Source organism: Chaetura pelagica, unplaced genomic scaffold (genome assembly GCF_000747805.2).
Source record: "Chaetura pelagica isolate M959 unplaced genomic scaffold, ChaPel_1.0 scaffold244, whole genome shotgun sequence".
Lineage (NCBI taxonomy): Eukaryota > Metazoa > Chordata > Aves > Apodiformes > Apodidae > Chaetura > Chaetura pelagica.
This window is the reverse complement of record NW_009953719.1, coordinates 1,434,578-1,453,704: the sequence shown is the minus strand read 5'-3', so window position 1 is coordinate 1,453,704 and position 19,127 is coordinate 1,434,578. Positions and strand designations below refer to the sequence as shown.

Sequence of the window (19,127 nt, the reverse complement as noted above, 5' to 3'; positions counted from 1 at the left end):
CATGTCTCACTTTAACTGAAAACACATCATTTCCTTCTCCCTGGTCATAGTTCTTGTGCTTTCAGTTCTCTATAGATCTTTCTAAGACTGCCTGCCTTCTGATACCCTGTGTGGATGGATGTATCCAGCCAGCCTCGTCAGGTATTTTCTCCTGACTTCAACAGCCATGTTTTCCTCCATTTTTCTGTGACAAATGCTGAAGGAATGATTCTGTATATTTCTACAACTTGTAGAAGTATGTAGTAAATTTCTCTCTTTAGTTCATTTTGTAATACTTGTCCCAAAGTCCTTTAAAGAGCTGTTACACCTAGTATGTCCCACTATATGTGGTGTATGGATAGGATACAGGACTTAATATAATACTTAATAGTGTCTTTGAAGCTGTAATAAATGGTGCTGCAACAATGCAAGGTGGTGGTGTGGGATAAATATCACAAGATGAGGATGAAAAAGTGATGTGCAATGAATGATGATGAGAAATAACACCAAGTGTGTTTTGGTCATATTTGGAATGTGAGTCTGTAGTGGAAGGATGCTTAAACTGATGTTGTTTTTTCCCTCCATTGTAGGGGGTTTTCTCTGGATTAGAAAAACTGCATCTTCCTTTATCTTTGCTATTTGTATAAAATAGCACAGAAAAAGACAACAAGTCAGAAGTTTTAGCTTGAGGATGTACTTACTTTTACATTGTCATCTTGCCTTTTATAAGACTTAGAACTCAGTTTTGCTGTGGAAAAGCCTGATCTGCCAAACAGCACCAGCCAGCCCAGGCTGAGGGCAGGGTAGAAAAGTGGTGGAAAAACTGCACTGGAAAACTGCTGTGCTATGGCACCTCCTGCCTTCAGTGTGTGACTTGTCACTGTATTAACAACCCTTCCAAGGGAGCCAGGCCAGTCATCCTTTTTTCATTAGGTGGGTTAATATTGCCCTTGTTCAATGTAAAGTATAGATGTAAATGCCAGGAAAGTTAAGGCAGTAAATACATTAAAGTGTTTGTAAATGTGCATCTTAAACAAAATGTATAGAAAACTATTTCAGCAAGAAATAGCCTTTGCAAACTAAACTGGGTGTAGGTTTTGATGTTAACAAACAGCCAGTTTAATTTTAATTGTGAATGTTCAGTACAATATGTGGGATGGAGGCAGGCTAAGTGCATAAAGTTTTAAAGTGCAAGTGTCAACATGGCAACCTGAAAAGGCAGAATTAAGAAAACTGCCAAAAAATAATTTCGATTATCTTTATCGCCATGGAGGTAAATGTAATTCTAGGTTTGGCCCTGGTGCTGTGTCGTATTTTAGAAATAAACATCTGAAATTTTTATTTCAGTGTCTTAAAAGAGTGGTGGGAAAAAAAAAAAAAAGGTTGTTTATTAGAACATAACACCTCTATAAGATCAGGAAACCATACAGGATGTTTTTTCTTAAACCAAAACCACCTTTCTGGTTTATGTGCCGTTACACGAGTGCCACCTGCTGCTCAGACTAGAACTGTCACCTCCCACCGTCAAAAGTTATTTGGAAAGAGCACCAGGGTTCATCCTGTCCCCAGCCCAGCATCCAGCGTAGAACAGCTCGAACCTGCTCCTTTCCCCGTGTAATGATGGTCTGGAGCAGGGGAGCGGTGTCTGCACCAAGGCTTCCTTTTTTTAAGTATGAAGGAACTCTCTGAAAATCACTACAATGCTTCCAGCTTGTGAGAGTCAGGAAAAAGGAAGAGCGATCAAAAACCATCTTGCTTATTTAGGAACTTGGGGTTCTGTGTGTGCTGTGGGTAGAGGAAAAATAAAATTGGCTGATAACAAGCAGGTGAATGTAAATACCAGTTCAATATATAAACAGCAAGTGAGGTCTTGCCCCAGGCAACCCATCAAGGCACTCTGTGTTCTCTTTGGAGAACACTGTCCAATATAGCATGTGTGGAACTGCTTTGCCACTGCTCTACAGGTCAAGGATAGCTTTGGTCTGGAAAAGTCTCCTTGGAAAAGCCAGTGACATAGGCTGCTTTACAGACAAGCTGAGATGATGACGCTACAGACATACCCCCTTTCCCAAAAATAACAGAAGCTGAAAATGACACAGGTGCTGTATGGCTCAGCAGCACAGTACCAAGTTCTTCAGGCAGCAAGGTGCCTTAGCTTTCTAGCACAGAGTAGATCAGTCACCAGTACCTCAGACTTCACAAATAGTAAATATACTCATGAATCACAAAACACTTTAAAACTTTATTTGGAAGATACATACTTACTTGGGGAAACTATCCCTACAATCAGCTAGACTAATCTCATTTAATCAACTGAATACTGCTTCTATCCAAACTATTTTCAGAGTGGTTAAGCTGTGCTGTTCCTCATCACCATGATTATTTTGCATCTTATTACACAGTGTTAAAACAAGGTTTACATGCATTTGTTCCGTGCAGGAAGCTCAGGAAAGTCTTCAGGTAACAGAGCGTGAACACGGCACACAGGGCAGGTACTTGAATGTTGCTTCAGCCATGTTCTAATGCACTGTAAGAATGAGAAGATAATGTTGGGGAAACAAAGGCTGGTACAAAATGTTCAGCTTAAGTATATTAATCAATTGTTACTAACAGGTAAGAACTTTTCCTTTATGTTCTAAAGATTTGCAGTTAGAAAACTCCAGTTCTGATGCTGTGCTGATCAGTTTACATTTACACTTCTTCCACAGTAACAAATCAGCAGTAAACAAGTAATGGGAAAAGGTCACAGACAGAAGTATCATTAAGTTAGAAGTATCAGTAGTTATTCTAACATAATTTTGACTTCCTTTCTATGTAGATTTATACACGTGACTGCTGTCAGGTGGCAAATGCAGGGTTTATTGTGAAATAGCGTGTTAAAAATCTAAACCTGGAAACTTTCTCTAAGACCATATATTTAGCACATCTTGGTGTACTAAGTATGTAAAAAAACCTGTGCCCTGTTCTTTAAGCACTGAGGGGTAAGCAAGGAGGGGGCTTACATGTCAGAAGTGGAACCATGGCATAACTGAACAGAGTTCATAAGCAAAGAACAAAAATCCTTACTTCTTTGTGAAAGCGATGCCCACATTCTAGTTCACATGGGTCTCTGTTTAGCTCATCATGACATATTGTGCAAGGATCATCACTGGAGGCCTATACATAAAATGTCGAGTTATTTGCAAGCTAGCAACAATTAACAACAAATTCCAGAAAGTTAATGGTACTAGTTTTAAACAGCTATATTTGAGCTTTTGAACGTGAGCAAGTAAATTATTTTTCCAGCAGTACTTTGATTAGTTCATGTCATGTTAGAGACTTGGGGCTTTTCAGTCTGGAGAGAAGACAGAGAGAATATCTAATGTCTATACATGAGGTCTAGGCATTAAGAACCACCTCTTCACTTGTGCCCTGTGATAGAAGATGGGGCAATGGATTCAAATTCAAGCATAGGATGTTCCACCTCAACATAAAGAAGAACTTTACTGTGAGGGTTACAGAGCACTGAAACAGGCTGCCCAGGTGTCGTGGAGTCTCCTTCTCTAGAGACTTTCAAGACCTCTCTGGATGCCTTTCTGAGTGATCTGCCCCACTCTGGCAAGATCTGATGATCTTCAGAGATCCCTTCCAACCCCTAACATTATGTCATTCTGTGATGTCATATTTGATTATTACATGGCAACTTCACATTCACTGAAACAGCAAGAACTTACTGTATTGTCTTGTTTTTTCCATTTCAGTTTAGATGTTGCTCCAACATTTCCCCATGGTTGGAGATTGGGCTGAGATGGATTTTTGCTCGAGGCATTCTTATGTGCTGGTCCTGCCTTGGGTGTGCTGGGTGCACTTCCTTCTGCATGCACTTCCTCACTCCCAGTCTGCACGGGTGAAGCTGCAGATACTGGCTGCACAGGCCTCCCTGTTGGAGTTGGTGCCTAGACAGGTATTGGAAAAGAATTTTGAGCAAATTGGTATTTTGGAGCTTAACAGCAACAGGGAGCTTGCATCCTTTTCTGGACTGTGCTGCTGTTTGCTCTGCCAGAGATGCACAGAAGAAAAGGCAGTGATGACATACACACCAGTACCTGATTCTGCTGGTCCAGAATGAGTTCTGTCACTCTTCTCAGAACTTCATCTAAGCTCAAATTTGACAGTGTATTCCCATTTCTTCTGTGTACGTCTTTTATGAAGCTGGTCAAGTCTGAACTGAAGTGACAAAAAAGACAATTACTGAGTGGCAATGCTATGGCAGTTCTCAGCTTAAGAGAACACTGCAGCTTCCATGTTTGACTTGTAGCAGTAGAGCCTTTAAAAGGTACTAACTTCTCAAATGGACTGTAGTACTTGCTTCCACTACCTCTGAACAAACTAGGATCTAGCTACCTTAATCATAAAAAAATCCCAAACACACTATTACTAGCTAGTGGTTCTAATTGAAAAAACAACAACAAAACAAAACATGTAAGTCAACACCACAGGTCTGTTCCCTTAAGAAATGTCTCACCAAATGGGCACAACCAATACTGCTACTCTTGTGAAATAGAAGACACCTAATAAGAAACCCGTTCTTTTTGCAGTTTATCAGGGGTTGTTCAGAACTTCTGTTATCCAACATAACATGATACCCATCAAAAACCATACCTGCTATAGTTTGGGAATATACTCTGTAGATGCACAATAATTTTTTCAAGTGGTTTTGGAAGCATTTTTTTGACTGGCAGTCCAGAAGGCTTCAGTTGTAGAGCTGAGTCATCTTGTTGGTTCTGGTTTGGCTGGACATTCTGAGTATTACTTTCAGAAATCCCTGAAGGGCAAGTTTGCAAAACTTTATCTGAATATGATCCTTCCAGAGGCTTGGATTGTGTTTCCACAGGCCTACCACTTGCAGAACAAGGCTTACAATTTGCATATCCTGGCTTAACTCTGGCCTCTGTGTTAAATGAAGCACATGTTGGACCTTCATCTTCAGAACTTGAAAATGCAGGAAGTGAAGTAGGATGTGCAGATGTAGAGGAATACATGACAATGGCTGGATCACTGACTGGAGGTCTGGTTTGGTTTGCCTGGGACATAAAGAGATTTTATGGGAAAAATAGTGATTCAAGCCAATTCACTCTCAAGCATTTGCATAATGAACTATGACAAATTTAGTCATGCTAAGGAACTGGAAAGTCTTACTGACTTATCTTCATTTGCTTTACCTAGATGAAAATATTACACAAACGTGCTCCTTAATATGTAGTACATACATATAGACACAACCTGTTTGAAACAGGATTAAATAGGAAGCACATACACAAACTGGTCCTTATTACTGCTTTGCTGAAGAACCCATGGCTGTGGGACAGCTGTAAGTTGTCAAGAAACATAGTTTGAAATTGGTAGTGGTGGAAACAGAAGAGCCATCAAGTTGAAAATACAGAATTCATCACTTTTAACTGATTATATAATCTATATATAATCCAGTGTCATTTTTTTAAACAGAAACACGTATCAGCTGTAGTCATCCTCTTGAAAAACTTGGAACTGACATGATCCAGGAAGACCTTTTTATGCTAAAAACCCTCTCTCATAAATGGAAAAAACTCCTTAAAATAAGCTTAGTGGCTTGACCCATGACTGCTCTTTGTTTCGGAACTCAACTGTAGGATGGTTCCACTCTTAACACACAGAACTAAAATTTTGCACTTTTCCATAGTCAAACCTACTGGTTCTTGATCGGTGTTCTTCAGTTTAATGCCTTTCTGAAGCGATGTTTTACCTTCTCTGTAAAAGGTGTTTAACTAAGGGAATTTAATAAACAGGAAGAAAAAGAGAGTTTCCATCAAGTCTTTTTCCTTTGGACTCAGTATTTGCCTGTTAAAGTCTTCTCAAAGATGAAATAATTACAGATCTCTCTTCTAAAACGTTACTCCTCTATTACTGTAGTAAACCTAAACAGCAAATGCCGAGTAAGAGGCTCAGTTGCTCTTTCCCAACCTGTAAGTTAATGGTAACCAAGTTATCTATTTAAGAGTTCTGTGCCAGTAAGGAGAAAGGAGATCCCTAGAAGTGGGGAAGAAAAGGTATGCGGGAGAACCTAAGTGTAACTATGGGGAAATTTAGATTAGACATTAGGAGGAAATCTCTTCACCGTGAGGGTGGTGAGACACTGGAACAGGTTGCCCAGGGAGGCTATGGAAGCCCCATCCCTAGAACTGTTCCAAGGCCAGGCTGGATGGGGCTCTGAGCAACATGGGAGGTGTCCCTGCCCGTGGCAGGGCAGGCTGGAACTAGATGATCTTTAAAGTCCCTTCCAACCCAAACCAGTCTGTGATTCTGTGATTCTTGGACAAGTCCAGAAAAGCTGCAGTGATCACAAAATATACAGTAATAGTACAGAGACTTGAATCTAAACTATATAAAAAACAAACAGAAGGAAAACACATTGTAGATAATATATATTAAGAAGTTGTGGCATGTGTGATGAATTCAGGCATTTCATATGTCTGTGCACTATGAATGAATTTTACTTACTTGGCAAATTATCTCTCCTATTCAAATTCAAGCATAGGATGTTCCACCTCAACATAAAGAAGAACTTCTTTACTGTGAGGGTTACAGAGCACTGAAACAGGCTGCCCAGGTGTCGTGGAGTCTCCTTCTCTAGAGACTTTCAAGACCTCTCTGGATGCCTTTCTGAGTGATCTGCCCCACTCTGGCAAGATCTGATGATCTTCAGAGATCCCTTCCAACCCCTAACATTATGTCATTCTGTGATGTCATATTTGATTATTACATGGCAACTTCACATTCACTGAAACAGCAAGAACTTACTGTATTGTCTTGTTTTTTCCATTTCAGTTTAGATGTTGCTCCAACATTTCCCCATGGTTGGAGATTGGGCTGAGATGGATTTTTGCTCGAGGCATTCTTATGTGCTGGTCCTGCTTTGGGTGTGCTGGGTGCACTTCCTTCTGCATGCACTTCCTCACTCCCAGTCTGCACGGGTGAAGCTGCAGATACTGGCTGCACAGGCCTCCCTGTTGGAGTTGGTGCCTAGACAGGTATTGGAAAAGAATTTTGAGCAAATTGGTATTTTGGAGCTTAACAGCAACAGGGAGCTTGCATCCTTTTCTGGACTGTGCTGCTGTTTGCTCTGCCAGAGATGCACAGAAGAAAAGGCAGTGATGACATACACACCAGTACCTGATTCTGCTGGTCCAGAATGAGTTCTGTCACTCTTCTCAGAACTTCATCTAAGCTCAAATTTGACAGTGTATTCCCATTTCTTCTGTGTACGTCTTTTATGAAGCTGGTCAAGTCTGAACTGAAGTGACAAAAAAGACAATTACTGAGTGGCAATGCTATGGCAGTTCTCAGCTTAAGAGAACACTGCAGCTTCCATGTTTGACTTGTAGCAGTAGAGCCTTTAAAAGGTACTAACTTCTCAAATGGACTGTAGTACTTGCTTCCACTACCTCTGAACAAACTAGGATCTAGCTACCTTAATCATAAAAAAATCCCAAACACACTATTACTAGCTAGTGGTTCTAATTGAAAAAACAACAACAAAACAAAACATGTAAGTCAACACCACAGGTCTGTTCCCTTAAGAAATGTCTCACCAAATGGGCACAACCAATACTGCTACTCTTGTGAAATAGAAGACACCTAATAAGAAACCCGTTCTTTTTGCAGTTTATCAGGGGTTGTTCAGAACTTCTGTTATCCAACATAACATTATACCCATCAAAAACCATACCTGCTATAGTTTGGGAATATACTCTGTAGATGCACAATAATTTTTTCAAGTGGTTTTGGAAGCATTTTTTTGACTGGCAGTCCAGAAGGCTTCAGTTGTAGAGCTGAGTCATCTTGTTGGTTCTGGTTTGGCTGGACATTCTGAGTATTACTTTCAGAAATCCCTGAAGGGCAAGTTTGCAAAACTTTATCTGAATATGATCCTTCCAGAGGCTTGGATTGTGTTTCCACAGGCCTACCACTTGCAGAACAAGGCTTACAATTTGCATATCCTGGCTTAACTCTGGCCTCTGTGTTAAATGAAGCACATGTTGGACCTTCATCTTCAGAACTTGAAAATGCAGGAAGTGAAGTAGGATGTGCAGATGTAGAGGAATACATGACAATGGCTGGATCACTGACTGGAGGTCTGGTTTGGTTTGCCTGGGACATAAAGAGATTTTATGGGAAAAATAGTGATTCAAGCCAATTCACTCTCAAGCATTTGCATAATGAACTATGACAAATTTAGTCATGCTAAGGAACTGGAAAGTCTTACTGACTTATCTTCATTTGCTTTACCTAGATGAAAATATTACACAAACGTGCTCCTTAATATGTAGTACATACATATAGACACAACCTGTTTGAAACAGGATTAAATAGGAAGCACATACACAAACTGGTCCTTATTACTGCTTTGCTGAAGAACCCATGGCTGTGGGACAGCTGTAAGTTGTCAAGAAACATAGTTTGAAATTGGTAGTGGTGGAAACAGAAGAGCCATCAAGTTGAAAATACAGAATTCATCACTTTTAACTGATTATATAATCTATATATAATCCAGTGTCATTTTTTTAAACAGAAACACGTATCAGCTGTAGTCATCCTCTTGAAAAACTTGGAACTGACATGATCCAGGAAGACCTTTTTATGCTAAAAACCCTCTCTCATAAATGGAAAAAACTCCTTAAAATAAGCTTAGTGGCTTGACCCATGACTGCTCTTTGTTTCGGAACTCAACTGTAGGATGGTTCCACTCTTAACACACAGAACTAAAATTTTGCACTTTTCCATAGTCAAACCTACTGGTTCTTGATCGGTGTTCTTCAGTTTAATGCCTTTCTGAAGCGATGTTTTACCTTCTCTGTAAAAGGTGTTTAACTAAGGGAATTTAATAAACAGGAAGAAAAAGAGAGTTTCCATCAAGTCTTTTTCCTTTGGACTCAGTATTTGCCTGTTAAAGTCTTCTCAAAGATGAAATAATTACAGATCTCTCTTCTAAAACGTTACTCCTCTATTACTGTAGTAAACCTAAACAGCAAATGCCGAGTAAGAGGCTCAGTTGCTCTTTCCCAACCTGTAAGTTAATGGTAACCAAGTTATCTATTTAAGAGTTCTGTGCCAGTAAGGAGAAAGGAGATCCCTAGAAGTGGGGAAGAAAAGGTATGCGGGAGAACCTAAGTGTAACTATGGGGAAATTTAGATTAGACATTAGGAGGAAATCTCTTCACCGTGAGGGTGGTGAGACACTGGAACAGGTTGCCCAGGGAGGCTATGGAAGCCCCATCCCTAGAACTGTTCCAAGGCCAGGCTGGATGGGGCTCTGAGCAACATGGGAGGTGTCCCTGCCCGTGGCAGGGCAGGCTGGAACTAGATGATCTTTAAAGTCCCTTCCAACCCAAACCAGTCTGTGATTCTGTGATTCTTGGACAAGTCCAGAAAAGCTGCAGTGATCACAAAATATACAGTAATAGTACAGAGACTTGAATCTAAACTATATAAAAAACAAACAGAAGGAAAACACATTGTAGATAATATATATTAAGAAGTTGTGGCATGTGTGATGAATTCAGGCATTTCATATGTCTGTGCACTATGAATGAATTTTACTTACTTGGCAAATTATCTCTCCTATTTTGAGACAGCTGAACCCTTTTTTCCTTATTCCAAGCTGTCTCAGTTCCAGTGGTTTTTGAACACCATTTGTCTTCAGGACTGGGCATCAGCTCTGTGCCCTGGAATTCGATTTTTCCCCTAGTGCATGGCAGCACGTAGGCTGTTAGCACTGCTGCTGCAGCCAGCCTGGCTGTAAGGATTTCATCATGCTCACCTGACTCCCCAGCACCCTGATGAACAACAGTTCAAGGAGTATTGACTTGCACTGACTTTGTCCTGGAACAATCACAGAGTTCAGAAGTAACTGACATGTTTTAAGTGCTTTTGGAACTGCTGGCCCACAAGAAAATGTTTTAAACTTGTATTTATCTGGGATTCAGTCATTACAGATGCATCTCCATAAATGACTGTACTCCATCTAGTTCATAAAAGATACAACTGGAAGCTGATTTTTGGTATTCACAATCACCTACACATGTTGGTGTGATCAGGCCTTGTCCCTATGGATTTTGATGTTACAAGAAAGTCACAATAGGTGAAAATAGTAGTCCTAATCCAGATAGAACATGAAGCATTTTTAAACAAGCCTCTCACAGGACTGTGCTGCTCATTGGACTTCATCATGCTAATCTGCAATCACCTTTTCCTTCTGAACAGTACCTGGGCATATGGAGAGCCAAATGACTTGGTATTCAAGGGTATACATATATTCAAGTTACTTGTGTACATGTCCTATAACAGACAATGCAAACTTAAAAGACCTTCTTAACAACCTGCTATCAAAGGAAAGATACATACTAAGGCGTTGGGAAGAGAAGGAAACTTCACAGTTTCCACTTTGGTGAGGCAGTTCCGTACTCCATTTTTCACCATCTGAATTTTTTCTTCATAATTGGCCTGCAGAAGGAAAACAAATTATCCTTCACATTAGCATTAACTAAAGATCTATATTTATTTAAAATGGCATCAACACAACTATTTTTTTGCAGAACACTAAAGATACCGGGCCTTTCAAATGGAGACATAAGGCTACCGTTTGCTATAGTAAAATAAATCTGTATTTCAGTACTTGCATTGATGCTTGAAAGTGTTTGGGAAACCCTTTCTATTTCTTAAAATTCAGCCCAGCCATTCTACAGCTTTTCATAGAGTTTTATGTTGTTTTTGAAGAAGCTGCACTGACTCTTAAAGATGAAAAAATACAAAGGAACCAAAAGGCAACCAAACTCATTCATGTGGGATCCAGTTTTTGAAGCAAGTATATAAAGGGCAGATTCTTGTAACTTAAATAATTTGGACTTAAAAATGGATCTTTTTGTAATTAAAAAGTGCAGCTCTGTATTTGGAGCTACAATTGTTTTTAAAGAGGAATGCAAAATTATTTAAGGTATTCTGGTTTACTTTCAGAAGTTCAACTTAAAGCTTGTTAAGAGAAATTAAGACTTACCTCTACTTTTTCCAATTGAATCTTTGCATTTGAAATAAATATCTCCAAAAAATCAATATGTGACTTCAGCTGGGGTGCTGCTGAAGTTGAGCTGTTGAAGTATTTGAGATTTTCAATTAAAACTCCCAACATGGCTATTATTTTTGTTTAAGACCAATGGTTTTAGTACAACAGTTCCTTCCCCTACCAACTAAATCACAGTTAAAGACCACAAACAATTTCAAGTTAAAATCAGTTAAATTACTGGTACTTAAGAACCCATCTAATCTTACAAGTGGAGTCCTCAAATGTGCATTAGTATTTTGCAGCAACATTAATACAGGGAAGGGAAACATGGCACACGTTTAAAAACAGGTAACACCAAGAGCTAAATTAGTTCCTTCTAAGGAAGAAAATAATACTGTTGCATGCCCAACAGTTTTGTTTGCACCCTTTCCTATTTACATGGCAGCCCTTTCCCAGTGATACTGGGCAGGAATAACTGTAATGTTCCCAGTAGCCTATCTTCCCTGGCTAAGAAAGAGTAAGACAAGAAGCTTGCTCCTTTTCTTGAGTATCACACATCTGTATAACTTAAGACTACGAAGAAACTCAGCTTCAGGAATGCTGCATTTAACTATTTTTTTTCTACCCACGTTCCAGGCTGGCATCCCTTTGTGAGAAAAACTGACTTGTCTACTTAAGTGACCGTGATTTAGCATCCAGTAGTTATTTGTATTTAGTTAGCATCTAGTAGTACAGAAATGTCTGGTGCAAACTCTCCATCCATACCTGCTCATTGACTTCAACACCTTGAGATTTGCTTCTGCACTGGCAACGATGCCATTTATCTTGCATACTTCAGTTTCCTTCCAGTTTTTGAGTACAGATACCTGTAACAAAACACAACTGTGTAAAAAAACAAAGTGCCATAAAAGTACAAGGAATAAGTTACGATAACAAACCAGATTTTAAGAAGCGCCTGAAAAAAAGAGTTTGGTGATATCAAGAGCACAACACACACAGTTCCTATGTTGAGGATTACAAGTAGGATTAACAGCCCTGGCAGCCTTTGGGAGGATAAAAAGGCTACATTCACTTCAACTGATAGTAGAAAGCTTCCATCAATGTTCCATTTGCAACTCATCCTATCTATATGTATATATATATATAACACACATGCACACCTACTGCAAGTGATTAAGGCAGCCATTTAAACACTGCATGGTTGAAGAGTAATACAGACTAACCATCTCATCTTTTTTTAAAATCCCATAGCGGCAGATAAAGCAGACAAGCCTTTCTGAAGAAGGGAGAATTGTTCATGATATTCAAAGCATATCCAGTATAAAACATAGTGGTTTAGAAAAAACAACCTTTATCAGTTTTCTCCTCCTTTAAGTGAAACACGCAAGTCAGTTGTTACATTCTCATTCTACGTGATAAAGAAGCAGCTATACAGTCACTAACCTTAACTTACTTTTAACAAGGCATTTTTTATGTTCCTGTGTTTTTATTCTAACTAATTGAATCTATTCATAACGAGGTTAAGTATGAAACTGAATTACTAGCTGAATTTTGTTTTGGACAATACCCTCACATTCTGTGTACTTTTAATACTGGTTAACAGTAACAGTAATAACAATGTCTTGATGATCCTGCAAAGTTTGTAGGATAGTATCACAATCAGCACTTGTCAATATTTTACTACTTGATACACACTTATGTGAAGTTTTAGATGCTAAGGTGAGCAAACTGCAAGAACCAGTAGCAAGGCTACGCAGTGTTAGAGGAGCTGAGAAGGTTGGTTGCAAAACCCATAACCCTTTATGGGACACCATTGACAATGAGACACCTTTGATCCTGGTTACCCATAAGAGCAGGACCAAACGTCACTACCCACCCCCTAACATCACTACCAAAACAGATGTGATGCTTTAAGGTCTCTAGACACTCCTGATCCAGTACAACATAGCCAAGTTCCACCAGAAAAACACAGTTACCATAAAAACGACGGGTGCTCACAGGGGGAGAGTCTCCATTAGAGGGCACTGAGACACCCATCTGCTGACCTGACAAGGAATTGTGTCAGATTTGCTGCCTCCCAAGAGCAAAAATCCATGACATTGCTGAAAGGGTGCCAGCATTTGTTATCAGTCCAAGCTGGGACATTTACTGCTAGTTAAAAGAGAGCTTATTGAAAAGCAAAAAAACCCAAAACAAAAACAACAACAACAAAACACAGTAAAAGGGTAAGTGGCTTCATCCTGGCTCAAACCAGGACAAGATCACTGACTACTACCCATTGTTACTCTTCCAGATGGTTGTGAATGATCGAGCAGGAACCTGAGCAAAATCAAGGCAGACTATAAAGCTCTGGGGGCAGAAGTTAAAAAAACTGGGGCCCAAGTTATCTTTTCTTCTATCTTGCCAGTTACAGCAAAGGGGACAGTGAGGTATAGAAGAATAATGAACATTAATTTCTGGCCAGTAATTGGTGAAGATTTTAGCTTCTATGACAACAGGACATGGTATCATGACTATGACCTGCTAGAGTGGGATGGAATACACTTGTCTTGAAGAGGCAGTAGAATCTCTGGGGGTAAGCTGGCCAACTTAGTCAGAAGGGCTTTAAACTGAAGCTGGGGGGGACACCAACACAGCAGATAGACCAGACCAACCACAACCATAACAGATGCTTCTCAACTAAGTCCCTGAAGTGTCTGTGCACCAGTGTGAGAACCATGGGCAATGAACAGGACGAACTAGAAATCTGGGTGCGGTGACAGGGCTACGATCTCATTGCAATTAAAGACATGGTGGGACAGCTCACATGGCTGGAATGTGGTCATGGACAACTAGCTGCTTTTTAGGAAGGGCAGATTGACAAGGTGAGGCAGTGGAGTTGCTCTTTATTTGTAAGCAACTCAAATGCATTGAGCTTAACCTAGGGGGAGATGATGAAAATGTTGAATGCTTATGGACAAGAGTTAAGGGACATGCAAACATGGATGGTCCTGCTGTGGGCGTCTACGACAGACCACCAAACCAAGAAGTTGTCAACGAGGCCTTTTACAGGCAGCTGGAAGTAGCCCCAGATCATGAAACCTGGTGCTTATGGGCGACTTCAATCACCCTGATATTAGTTGGAAAGCTCACACGGGCAGGCATAACCAGTCCAAAAGGTTCCTGCAGTGCACTCATGACAACTTTCTGCTACAGGTGCTTGAAGAACCAATGAGGAGAGGTGCGATGCTGTAACTTGTATTAACAAAGAAGGTCTGGTCATGGATGTTAAGGCTGGGGGCAGTCTTGACTGTCGTGACCATGACATGTTAAGAGTTTAGTACTGTTAGGAGAAAAAAGCAGGATAATAAATAAAATTTCTACCCTGGACTTAAGGAGGGCTAACTTGGTCCTCTTCAAAGATCTACTTAAAAGTATACCATGGGCTAGAGCTCTAGAAGATAGGGGGGCCCAAGAGAGCTGGCCAATATTCAAACACTGCCTCGTCCAAGCTCAAGATAAATGTATTCCCTTGGAGTGGGTGGAATAAAAATAAATCAAGTAGAGGAGGCAGGAGATCTGCATGGATAAGCAAGGAGGTCCTGGAAAAACTCAAATGGAAAAGGGAAAATACAATATGTGGGAAAAAGGTCTGATTAATTGGAAGGATTATAGAAATGCTGCCAGAGTGTGTAAAGACTCAACAAGAAAGGACAAGGCTCTCTTGGAACTTAGTTTGGCTAGGGAGGTGAAAGAAAACAAGAGGAGCTTCTTCAAGTACAGCAGTGAGAAAAGGAAGAGTAGGGAAAAAATGAGTTCACTGCTAAATGAGGTGGGAGATATGATAACAAAGGATGCAGAGATGGCAGAATTGCTGAATGCCTTCTTTGTCTCAGGCTTTACTCCTAACACCAGCTGTCAGGAACCCCAGTCACTGGAAGTAAGGGAGCAAAACTGGAAGAAGACTCTCCACTGGTCAGTGAGGACTGGGTTAGAGATTGCTTGGATAAACTGAAAATGCCCAAGTCCATGGGCCCTGATGGGGTGCATCCACGTGTGCTGAGAGAGCTGCCTGATATTGTTGCTGAGCCACTCTGTCATTTTTGAAAAATCATTGAGACTGGGAGAGGTACCTGAGGACTGGAAGAAAGCCAATGTCCCTCCAGTCTTCAAAATGGGCAATAAGGAGGACCCAGACAACTACAGACCAGTCAGCCTCACCTCCATCCCTGGGAAGGTGATGAAGCAGCTCATTCTGAAGGCCATCTCTAACCACATGGAACAAAAGAAGGTTATCAGGAGTAACCAACATGGATTTACTAAGGGGAAATCTTGCTTGACTAATCTGATAGCCTACCATGAAGGCATGACCAAATGGGTAGATGAAGGGAGAACAGGGGATGTCTCATATACCTTGACTTCAGTAAGGCTTTTGATAGTGTCTCCTGTAACATCCTCATAGGACAACTCAAATGTGGGACAGATGATTGGACTGTGAGGTGGATTAAAAAGTGGCTCAGCAAGAGCTCAGACGGTTGTGATCAGTGGCAGAGTCAAGCTGGAGGTCTGTGGCCAGTGGTGTCCTCCGGGGAACCAGTACTGGGTCTAGTTTTGTTCAATATCTTAACGACCTGGATGAGGGGACAGAGTGTATCCTCAGCAAGGTCACTGATCATATGGAACTGGGAGGAGAGGCCGACACACCAGAAGTCTGTGCTGCCATCCAATGAGAGCTAGACCGTCTGAAGAGCTGGGCAGAGAGGAACCTAATGAGGTTCAACAAAGGCAAGTGTAGGGTTGCTCTGGGGAGGAATAACATCAGGCACCAATACAGATTAAGTGTCATCCTGCTGGAAAGCAGCTCCATTGAGAAAGACTTTGGAGTCCTAGTAGACAGTAAGTTATCCACAGGACAGCAATGTGCCCTTGTGGCCAAGAAGGCCAGTGGTATCCTGGGGTGCATTAAGAAAAGTGTGTCTAGCAGGTCTAGGGAAGTTCTCCTCCCCCTCTACTCTGCCCTGGTGAGACCATATCTGGAACACTGTATTCAGTTTCGGGCTCCCCAATTCAAGACAGACAGGAATCTACTGGAGAGAGTCCAATGGAGAGCTATAAGGATGATCAAGGGACTTTAACATCACTCCTATGAAGAAAGGCTGAGAGAACTGGGGCTGTTTAGTCTTGAGAAGAGGAGGGGTTGGACTAGATGATCTCTAGAGGTCCCTTCCAACCCCCATTCTATGATTTAAAAAGGAAATTGTTAGATAAGACCAGTTATCTTCCCCACATACTATGAGCATAAATGATCCAAGCTCTAGCAAAAGTTTAAGATTTTTTTTTGCTCATACCTCTGCTTCAACAGCTCTTTTCACACACTCCTGGTAGTCATCTTCACTCTTTTTAATAAACTCTTCCAATTTTACTTTATCATTAGCAAATTTATTACTGTGAAATAAAAAGAAGTTAAATGTTTGAGCAACATTTTCATCAGATTAATATTAAAAATTTTGGCATTTTAGAGGTTTTCTACAGCTACTACTTCTCTCCAGAACCACACATCTCCATTTAGGTTGCACAGCTTGTGCCTTCAGCTATAGCTTCATGCTCTTTTAGCCATCCTGCTGGTTCCATGGACATGAGCTCGGAATATCTTACGCACATCTCACTGTGCAACCTAAAAAGCTTACGGGAGTTTTGACTGCTGTAGTCATGCAACTATTATTGTTCTGACCCAGATGACATGTATGAAGAGCGTATCTTATAAATGAAACCTTGACTTTAGACAATGTGCAAATGAGTAGCTTTCAGAAAATGTGTAGGTAACCTTATGTACTTTCAGAAGGGCAAGTGTGTGACGACCCAGACCACATCCAACATTTCAGTATGTCTCTATCACACGCAACTTCTAGCATGTGTTCTGTAGTATCTAATCAAGTATACAATCAAAGGGAAATTTAGGAGAGTATTTTGAAAAGACAGACTTCTATTATTCTAATACCTAAAATAAAATAATATTTACTTAGGTAAAAGCAAACTGAGAATAAGAGATACAGGTTAAAGTGCTTACTCTCCAAAGTTTTCACCCAGAGTGAAGCAGACAACTGCAACAATGACAAGCCAGTAAAAAAATGTCATGTTGCTGAAAGGTACAAGACTTTTACCTGGTCTCAAGAAATTCATTTAAGCGTATGTTATACTGCTTCTTCTTCTCATCAATGGTCTTCGAGTACCTAGAGTAACCAAACATATTTTTAAGCTTGTTCAGAACAATGTTCATTAGCAAATACATGACACATTCCTCCATAACCATAGTGACAACTATGCAGCAGTGACAATCTATAGGTTTTATATGCTGTTTTAATACTAATAAGGCCATTTAAATGTATCCCTATTTAAGCAGCAAGTAATAGAAAAGCAGACCAATGCTTTTTTCAAGAGAGATTTAGCCCAGCCGACTCAGACTAAAGATAATAGAACAGCATTCAAGGACAGAAGCCTTCTCAGGTCTGTAAGCAGAAAGAACATTCAAGATACAATAGGAACTGTCAAATCTGGTAAGAAACATGCTAAGAAAGTCAATTTCATTATTTATCTAGAACCTATTTTTAAATATTTACCTGTAACTTGCAAAAACTCAACAGGCTAAGGCAGACGTACTTCTTTCAGCCCATTACTGTGATAAAACATCTAGCTGGTTACACAGCCAGTTATTAGGTTGGTTAAAGATTTCTCGAGTCTTTAGAATGTTCTGGGAAAAGCTACTGCTAACACTTCATCAAACTACACACAATTTATTTTTCAGTACATCAGGGATGTGATCTCATGGATGTTTGTTGGCTGTGGTAGCAGTTGACTGGTGTTGCTGTTTGTTCCTCCATAACCAGGAGAGCTCATTGCCAGTGGGTTTGCTGCACTCAGTGTCATGATAAGGATTCATGCATTGGAATTATTGATTTAATTTCCATGGAAAGCCCTGCAGATTTCTGTTCTAGGGTTAATGGTGGATTAAAAAAAAAAAAAAGCCACAGACACATGCAGTTATGTGTTTCTTGTAGTTTTACTTGAACCTGAGAAATGAGTGACAGGACTAGAGAAGGAAGAAACACGCATCCTTGGATGACCCTCAGATGGGCTACGTGCCAGAACAGACAGTAAGTGGGTCAGAAAAACAGCTGCAGAGCAGAAGTTGGTTGGGTTGATTATACAATAGAACAAGGGAAAATGAAAAGAGAAATGAAAATTTAAAGCTAATCATAATGCTGAGGAAGCAATGGCAAGTCATGAAGAAGAACAGTGAGAAAGCAGTGCAGATCTAAAGGATTCAGGGAAACATGGGAAGATCTTAAATGATGGAGGACAAGTATTTGTTAATTAGGTTAAATAAAGTTTTATGTAGATCCTAATAGCAGTGGCTCTAATCCAAGAATTGCCTTCAAGTAATTTCAGAGTGACATAATAAGGGCAACAAGTTTTGAGTTTTCACTCTGCATGCGTCATGGAATCAATAGATACTGAAACTTATCATAGTCGATCAGAACTAACTACTTACTCCTGCTTTAAAAAAAAACAAAACACAACCAAACAAGGGGAAAGTAATGTAAATCTGCAATTAAATTTAGTACCTATCATTGGTATCTGTATGCTTTTTAGCCGTGTTCCTTAGGGCTTTTAAGTTCTCTTGATTTTCCTTTTTCTCCTGTTGCCAATTTTTCACTTGTATTTCTAAGTCTTGATTAAACCAATGCAGTTCATTCTTTGATACCTAAAAGAAGAAAATAAGAAAACATTATTTCTGGAAGTACCATTTTATTCAAATGCAAGTTCAAGCAGATGACTCACACTTATGATCAAAAACTAAGCTAGTGAAAATTACAGTAACAGAGCTTTACTAGTGCTTAAATTAGTGTTAGTTCAGGTGTTCAGCATAGGCAGCCTACTCACAAATGCCTTCCTGTAATGATCTGCACACCTTATTTACACAGTTAGCTTCAGAATACTTGCAACCCTGTCTTGCTGTCAGCTAAAAGAAGAAACCCAGTTCCATCATGTCAAATACAAAACCATAGTCAAATCCAACTCAAATCCAGCTCAAAGT

The 19,127-nt window shown here is 40.1% G+C and overlaps 1 protein-coding gene across 1 annotated transcript in view; it reads right to left on the bottom strand.

Moving 5' to 3' along the window:
- Nucleotides 1-2,395: 2,395 nt before the first annotated feature.
- TTC3 (tetratricopeptide repeat domain 3) overlaps nt 2,396-19,127 on the bottom strand; it is a 70,511-nt gene continuing 53,779 nt past the window's right edge. The window contains 11 exon segments of the mRNA XM_010000436.1: nt 2,396-2,506; nt 3,046-3,135; nt 6,796-7,017; nt 7,168-7,288; nt 7,724-8,145; nt 10,399-10,497; nt 11,048-11,138; nt 11,819-11,919; nt 16,381-16,477; nt 17,194-17,262; nt 18,655-18,794. Coding sequence (XP_009998738.1) covers nt 2,396-2,506; nt 3,046-3,135; nt 6,796-7,017; nt 7,168-7,288; nt 7,724-8,145; nt 10,399-10,497; nt 11,048-11,138; nt 11,819-11,919; nt 16,381-16,477; nt 17,194-17,262; nt 18,655-18,794 — 1,563 coding nt within the window.